At 44.1% G+C, this 8902-nt stretch overlaps 1 protein-coding gene; it reads left to right on the top strand.

Moving 5' to 3' along the window:
• The first annotated feature begins 482 nt into the window (after positions 1–482).
• GSTUM_00001274001 (60S ribosomal protein L26) lies at positions 483–1424 on the top strand. XM_002838638.2 has 3 exons: positions 483–582; positions 683–795; positions 870–1424. Exons 1-3 carry the CDS (start codon positions 564–566, stop codon positions 1146–1148), a joined length of 411 nt encoding a protein of 136 aa, XP_002838684.1. The 5' UTR covers positions 483–563; the 3' UTR covers positions 1149–1424.
• The last annotated feature ends 7478 nt before the right edge of the window (positions 1425–8902 follow it).

Here is an 8902-nt window from a genome sequence, read left to right as displayed (position 1 = left end):
TTCCCCTCGAGAGATGTATCAGATTCACGTTGGGGCGCGTCGGACTTGCAGTAAAACACAGGCGGAAAGTTGCAAACTATGGATGATGTGAAAATGAAAGATTGAAGACTGAGTTCTATGTACTGGATGACCAGAAGTTCTAGAGTCAATAGAGTAAAACTACCAGGGAGAGTGATGGGCCACACGTGAGGGAGTTGGAACAGAGAGATGCTGCAGCATTTGGCTGGACGACGTGAGCCGTGGTGAGGCGAGGCGAGGCGTGTGTAGGGAGGGTCTCGGTTGCTCGTCCGCTATGATCGAATTTTAGCGTCTAGATTTACTTAATCTAATCTTTTAAATCTAATCTCTCATCAATGTCTGATCTGATCTCAATCGGTAACTCCCTTAGGGCACAGCCCCCGCCCTCTAGTAGGACAGTCTCGACAAATAAACCCACCCACAGCGACTGCCCGCCAGCCTGATGCAGCGAAAACTCAGCCATACTCCCAACTTTGACGACTGAGGACGACAACCTAGCGGAAACCGACCAACGACACCATCAACCTCCCTTCACCACTGCCAAAATGACCAAACTCAATGCCGGTACGTTTGGATTTCTGCAACCCGAGGAAGGGTTACAGATCAAAAATATTACGGCTGAGATGAAAGTTTGGCTAACTTTGGATGTTGTGATGGAAATTAGGCATCTCCGCGTCCAGGAGAAAGTCCAGAAAGGCACACTTTAGCGCCCCCTCTTCCGTCCGCAGAATTATAATGTCGGCACCTCTCTCGAAGGAGTTGAGAGAGAAGCACAACGTCTGTCATATCTCCGCCTACGATTTTGCTCCATTTACGAACTCTAGTATCTAACTTAGCTAAACGGTGCATAGGTCCGTTCGATCCCCATCCGCAAGGATGACGAGGTCGTCATCACCCGTGGATCTCTCAAGGGCCGTGAGGGAAAGGTTGTCTCGGTATACCGTCTCAAATATGTCATCCACATCGAGCGCGTTACCAGGGAGAAGGTCAACGGCCAATCGGTCCCCATTGGAATTCATCCCTCAAAAGTTCAGATTACCAAACTGAAGTTGGATAAGGACCGTGAGTCAATCCTGGAGAGGAAGGGTGGAAAGGCGAAAGAGAGCGAAAAGGGCAAGAACAAGGAGTAAACGGTGGCCTTCTTTTTCACTTTTTCACTTCCCTCTTCGTTTGTCGACATAAACAAAAAAGTAAATTTGTTCCACTTAGCGGGGGATTATGGTCTAAATATCCCCCCCCCCTTTTTTTTACATTTATGGGGTGTTTTACGGTCTTCTTTCCTGTTCGAATCGGGTTTTCATTTCTACTCGGTGCGCTTATGCTGCGGATCGGATTCACAAGTGTGATATTAGGCGCGGGATAGTTGGGGGAGGACTCTTATCCGAGATGGATATTTAAGATCTTCACCGACTGGGCTCATTTCCTTGCCTCTGCTGCTACTCAACATTAGTGATTGAGACAAAAGTTTTGCGCCAGTATTATCTCCTCACCAGTCACAAAGAGTTCTTTGATCCTTCCCATGATTGAGTAGAGGTATACGGCTGGCGAATATCGAACCACTTTACATGGCTTATCAACATGGTTGAAGGCACGGAAAGTCTTGCATGCAGACCGCTGTCGAAGTTAGCGTGCTGGCTCGCGGTTTGATTGCGAGGGACATTTCATAGATTTGACACTAATAATAGTCTGGTAGAATATATTTGAATTGCGTCTACCAGTTAATGTGCTCACGTAAAGTCCGGGTCGCATTCCAAAATGTTAGGTTTGTGAAATTTTGAAGCAATAATGCGAGTGCTATAAGATGATGCCTTAATCGCGACTTTATCATAACTCGATATATAAATTTACTACGAGAGCTTTTACGCAGAATACGGCACGAGTAGACTACTCTGCCCAATACCTTCTCCGCCACGACAAGCGGCAAACCTTAATTTAGATGCCTCCCTTGGCCCTCTTCGTTTACATCTCTCAACTACACAGCTAATACCAAATTCACTACTTTTTTTTTTTTGCCCGGATATGATACTTGTATCAATGGGTGCCACCTCAAGCCAAAGTGCCGAGGCCATGTAACCACCCCCCCCGAGAAACACCGCGGTACTTTGAAAGTCCTACTCCTTAGGAACAGACACGAGGAATGGCCTTTGAACCTCGAACAAAAAGTGGTCTATTAGCGATAGGTTGATATACTGTACACATAGTATGATAAACACTAGAAAACTCGATAAGTTACTAGTAGAATTAAGTGCTCGTGGGGCCAAGTGGAGGCGGGACGCCTGAAATGGCAATTCGCATACCCGGTAAATTACTAGTTCCTCCCCGCTGAGGATTGGCGCCCTTTTTGGAGTAGCTATGATACAAGTGAAGAGACCTACGAGTACAGAAAGTGCAAAGTTGGGGTCAATTCTTAGTTAAGAGGCGCGAACGAACGAACATAAAGTCTCCAGCTTCAATTCGGTCGTGCGAGCACTGGCAGGTACTGTACAGTGCTCGCAATCGAACGACACTTGCACAGTACCACTGTTGCATGGCACCAAGATCAAAGGTATGGGAGAACCAGCATGTTCCTACCGTATTCGAAGACGTTTTGGTTGGGGGTTACCCAGCTGGTAGTGCTCTCTATGGTTTCTGGCAATTGGGTACAGTCGGGTGACAAAGTTTTTTCGAGGCTTGAAAAATCCCCCCGTACTCACCTCTACAACATCGATATTTCCTACCTCCCCGCCTGAACCATATATTGGGACCATACAATAATGAGTGAGAGGATTAATTACAGATAGCAGAAGACATATATGTAAAAAGAATTCAAAAAAACAGTCAATATTTGGTATACCAGCCATTTTCTGCAATAACTGCATAGACTCTAGGCAGCATACTTCTCTACAAATTCTCTAGATATTCTGACTCCAATGTATTCCACACAAGTGGAACAACCGCAGCAAGACGTCTTCTCACTGCTTCTGTTCTTCCTTTTGTATCCTCAATATCAGGATACATCTTTTGCATTTTCTCCTTAAGCCGATGCCAGAGGTGTTTGATTGGATTCAAATCTGGTGAACATGCTGGCCATTCCATTACTTCAACTCCATGCTTATCATGCCATTCCTTTACCACATTATTCTTATAGACTCTAGAGTTGTCTTCCATAAAAATAGGGCTTGCACCAGTGGTTTCTTGCACTTTCTGCAGGACTGGAGGTAAAAGATAATCTAAAAGATCTTCATAGACAAATCTATCCACAGATTTGACAATTAAAGGGACAAAGGTACCATGATATGAACCCCAAAAGAATCCCCAAACTATCAGCTTCACTTCTGAATTCTTTTCATGTGTTTGGATACAGTCCTTATCCCACTTTTCATATGGCGTACTGAAGACCCAAACAGTCTGTAGATCATTGCTCTTTTCTACACTGCATTCGTCGCTCTATATGACCCACTCCCAATTTCCCTCACTCCAATCTGCATAGCATAAAGCCCAGCATAACCATTCTACTGTATGGATCTCAGTCAATTTTGCTCTCTTTTTTACTTGCTATTTTTTAACCTCTACTTTTGCCAGGATACCCTTGACAGTCTATATATATATAACATTTGGAGTTACTGTTTGTGTTAACTTGCTTGAAGACTGACATATCTTTGCCTTTGCTGCTTGCAGCAGTCATTGCCAATCTCACACACTTATCTTGGAAGGCTGGCCAGTTGTAGGACGATTAGGATAGTGCATTCTCTTTTGCCACCACTGAATGAACTTTCGTACCACTGAGTCTTGTCTTGGATAGGTCAAGAGTGATAAGATCTGTGCAACACTCTGATGGACCATCTACAGTCCAATAATTTCGCCTTTCTCAATATCTGAGAGATGTCCAATTCTAAGAGTTTTCTCTTTCATTTTGGGTGGTATAGTGTGGATTGAAGTTTTCGGGATTTCAGGTTATCTCATGAGATTGCCACCTATGATCACTTTTCGGAAATATTTTTATCCTAGTACTATCCCTTGCCCTGTTACCAAATTTCACATTATTTTAATGCGCGGACTAATACAGTAGTGTAGGTTTAGCCACTCACTATAAGAGAACTATTCTCGATTGGTACCCCTCCTCAGAAGATAATCATAAAAAAAGAAAAAATTAAAGATTGTAACCGGTACGGGTATTCGGTTATTGGTTTTGTTTTATGTTTTGTTTTAAGTATCGCTTTGATACTCGGTTTGTTTTAAGTATCGTTTGATACTTGGTTTTGTTTTATGTGTTGTTTTAAGTATAGCTTTGATACTTAATTAGTTTCACCAAAGTGTATCGATTGATACCTTTGATTAGTTTCGTTCATGCTAGACATGAACAAATTTGTGTATTTAAAGACCGCCTGTTTCTACGATAGAAAAGGCAGACTTTGACAGACAGTATTTCAATATACTTGGTTGAACGGTTACTTCTTTGTTCCTCAGTACACCCTCGAAGCCTCCTTTAGTTCTCAGCTCTTGCCTCCTCTCTGGAAGAGCAGACCACCTGCCAACTATCATTTCTATTACCGATAACATAATTAGCACTCTGTGAACATGTTACATTTTTTTAACCTCAGCAAGTGGTTAAGAACCTGTCCTCGGATTTAGGCCTGATCAACCTATCGATATTTACCTGAGAACGCTAGCGGAGAGAAGCGGCAGAATCACGGCACATTCGGCTTCGTCTCAAACCTAAGATATAGTCTTTGATGACCAGAAATGGAAAGCAAATCTCACAACAAGACCTTACAAGAAAGAAACAACCGTGGCGCTCTGCTAAAGAGCCGGGCCATCTTGCAAACACGGAAGACACATAACCTTCAGGAGAATTCCCTTCTACTCCAGCAAAGAAGCTTTCCTTTGAACCTCCAATCCACCCTGAATCCAGTAGCGAATCGGACATGGCTAGCATGGAAGGAGGGCTGTCTGGAGGAGGAAAATCGTGGGCTCAGCCTGAAGAAGAGGAAGTACCTGCAGCATTTGAACCCCCTAAGTTTAAACTCCACCTCCCTGCGAAGTTTACAGGGGAGGGAAAAGACCTCAAACCTGAAGCCTTTGACCAAAGGGCGACTGAACTCACACACTATCTTCTCCTGTAAGAGAAAGATGTGGAAGATCCTACGACAGGACTATACATTGAATCATTCTGAGAAGGAAAGGCAACCGACGCATACCACCAATGCTATAAGGAATACGGCGGAAATGTAAGATTAAGAGGATCTACAGTTCTCGATTACCTGAAAGGACGATTCCAATCCTCTATTACCAACGACCTCCTATACAACAAATTCAACCAGCTCCAGCAAGTTAATGGAACGCATGTCAAGAGAATCACCAATGTGGCTACAGACCTGATGATATATAAGGACAGAATGGAGAAAGAAAGTATCTCCAAATACATCCTGAAGCGACGATTCTACGACACTATGCACCCTATCCTCCGGTGAGAAGTAGAACCGCTCGAGGAAGATGGCCACGATATTGCAATAATAATTGCAAGAGCAGAACGAAAGGACGCCATTCTCCACGAGACCAAGGCCTACAAAACACAAACATTCTCTAGTAGGAATAGCCAGCCACGGCACAAGGCCCCCAGCAACTCTGAAGACAATACCCCACGGATTTTCAAGAAGAAAACAAAATCCTCCAAAGAATCGAGATGGCAGAAAGGAGAATGTTTTGAATGTGGAAAAACAGGACACATGGCAAAGAACTGCCCTACGAAGAAAGGGAAAGGAAAGGCAATTAAGCAAGAGGCATCGGCCAACAACGTTGAGAGCGATAGTGATAATACCCAACCCAGTGAATATGAGGAGATCCATATCGGATATATCGATGTGGAATGCAACAGTGTTCGACCTCCAGCTACATTCAAAGCACACATTGCCCTAGAAGGTACTATTGTGATCAATGGTAAAAAGGCTCGAGTCCTATTCGACACTAGTGCGATCAGAAGAGATATGATCAGTAATGCCTTTATCTCTGTCCATGGACTCCCAACTCGAGACCTTAACCAACCTATACCAGTCAATATGGCAGTAAAGGGATCACGATCCACAAGCCATAAAACCTGTAGTGCGACTATTCGACTTGGTTCTGCAGTCCTACCCCCCCAGGAAATGCTTGTTGGAAATCTAGCCAAATATGATACCCTAATAGGTATGCTATTCCTGAACCGCCACAAAGCTATAACCAGGTGCGGGGAATCAAACATCGATTTCCTAGATCAGAAGGTCAGAGTCTCATGCAAGCTGACAAGCGGAGAGTACCGAGCCGCAGTCTGTGAAGCAACTGCTCAACGACTATTGGATGAATACTCTGATGTTTTCTCTGATCAAATACCTGAAGAACTACCGCCTATGAGAGAGGTGAATCACTACATTCGCCTCCGAGACCCCTCTAATCTCAAGAACCAAACCACCTACTCTATTCCTGACGCATACAAAAGCCCACTTTGTGATTGGATCAACTAACAACAAAGAAGAGGAGTCATCTACTGGGCAGAAGCTCCTGGTACCACTCCTATGTTTGTTCAACCCAAAGCAGATGGCAAAAGAATTCGCCCCCTAGTTGACCTCAAACTACGGAATGAAAACATGCTGATGGACAGTTCTGCTATCCCAAACGAAACCCAAATCCTGAATGCAGTTGGAAGGGCTAGATTTCGAAGCAAGATTGACATAAGCAATGCCTATTTCCAGACAAGGTTAGATCCAGAAAGCGAACGCTACAACACTTTCAAAACACCCTTTGGAAGTTTCATTAGCCGAGTTATGTTACAAGGTGATATGAATGCGCGTGCCACCTTTATATGAATTATGGAAAACTTCCTGAGCGAATACCTCCACCATTTTGTCTGGGTCTACATTGATGATATCCTCATCTTCTCGAACACCAAAATAGAACATGCCTACCATATAGGTTTGGTTTGTACCAAACTAAGGGAAGCTAAATTCTATGCTAGCAGAAACAAATCAATCCTGTTTGCCGATAAACTCGATATCCTAGGACATGTTATAGATGACGAAGGAATACATGCAGCCCCTGGAAAAATATCCTGTTTAACGGATTGGACGACACCCCGGAATCAAAAAGAACTCATGCGATTCTTAGGACTAGTCAACTACATTTCCCAGTTTCTACCACACCACGCCACTGTGACAGCGCCGCTCACAGACCTTACCAGCAATGCAGAATTTTTCTGGACCCACACTCGTGACCAAGCCTTTACCAACATCAAGGAGTTGATTAGAAATACCAATGTTATACAACCTATCGACTATAGTAAACAAGAACCAATATAGCTAATTACTGATGCATCGGATGTTGGAGTTGGAGTATGGGTTGGACAAGGGGCCTCCCATGAAACGGCAAGACTGGTAGCATTACACAGCAGGAAGTTTACTAACTTGCAGATGAACTATGGAACAACAGACAAGGAAGCCCTTGCTGTGATTGATGCTCTCGTCGCTTTCAACCATAATCTGATAGGCAATACCTTCACTATTGTTACCGACCACCAACCTCTCACTAATCTTAAAACAGAAAGAATACCTGGAAGGAGAAGAACAAGATGGATAGGCGAGATCAGGAAATACGATGCAAAAATCATCTATACCCCTGGAAGAACGAACTATTTAGCTGATGCTCTCTTCCACCTATATGAGAATTAAGACCTAGCAGATCCTCCTCTTGTTCATGACTACACAAGACAAAGCGAAGACAGTCCTGATGACACCTCCTATGAACAAGAACCTTCGGTGGCTACCGCCAGCTCAGACGCTCCCTCCAATCCTTTCTCTTACACCATGTACAGAGCTGCCAGAACTGAACGAGGAAAAGATATTGATGACGAATGGAAAAACAATTGCACCCTCTGCAGCACACCTCTTGACGAGCTTGAACAAAGCAGACTCTACTGGTCCCACTGTTATTATGACACCTGCCCTTTTCACCAGACTGAGATTAAGTTCGGCAACAGATACCAGCGACCGTACTATATGTCTGCTGACGATTCCAAAAATACCAGCTTCAATACCGCACAAGGAGCAGAAGAGATGATCGATGAAGATGGATCGACCCAACCTCCCCATACCTTTAATCCTGTTCCAACATAGCACCAAGGTCTTGAAGAACTCAAACAAGCCGTAGCTTACGTGGATGCAATATCTTACCTACAACCTCCACAGTTAGCCCCACCATCCTCTCCTCCCATAATCGATTTACGACCACTATATGGTGGACCCTTACAAGTATACAACAATGAAACTATTGTTTCTGTCATACCTCCCACGATCCCCGAGCATCGCCGACAACTCTATGAGACCTTTGAAGAAGAGGAAACCCCTGTCGAACCGACAAGTGGATCTCTCATTGAGGATGAGTGAGATGTTAGATCAACTACAGAGGAATTAATCTCCTCTTTCCGAAGCCAAATGATAGCAGGATATCGCCATGACCCAATCTACTTCGAAGCTATGGATAGCTCCAGGCATGGTGATCTCGCCCCCTACAACATATCCAACGGAATGGTCTATACCAGTATCCGTTATGGTGAACATTGCCTATACATCCCAAAAGGCTATATGTTCAATGGAATGACAATTAGGGAATATGTCATCACGGAGATTCACAACAAAGAACACCACAGTGCGGACCGCAACCTCCAATATGCCTTGGAATACGTCTACTGGCCTGAAATGCGAAAGGACTTCCGCGATTTCGTCAAACAATGTGAACTATGCCAGGCAAATAAGGAGTAAACACAACTACCTGAAGGGAAAGCACAGACCCTCCAACTACAATGTGAAATTTTCAAATCCTATGCTATCGATTTCGCGGGACCTTTCAACAAATCCGCTGCATATGACACCATCTTGGT

Source organism: Tuber melanosporum (assembly GCF_000151645.1).
Source record: "Tuber melanosporum whole genome shotgun sequence assembly, scaffold_269, strain Mel28".
NCBI classification, from domain to species: Eukaryota; Fungi; Ascomycota; class Pezizomycetes; order Pezizales; family Tuberaceae; genus Tuber; species Tuber melanosporum.
Note: the sequence above shows the minus strand (reverse complement) of the source record. Positions and strands in the feature narration are given on the sequence as shown.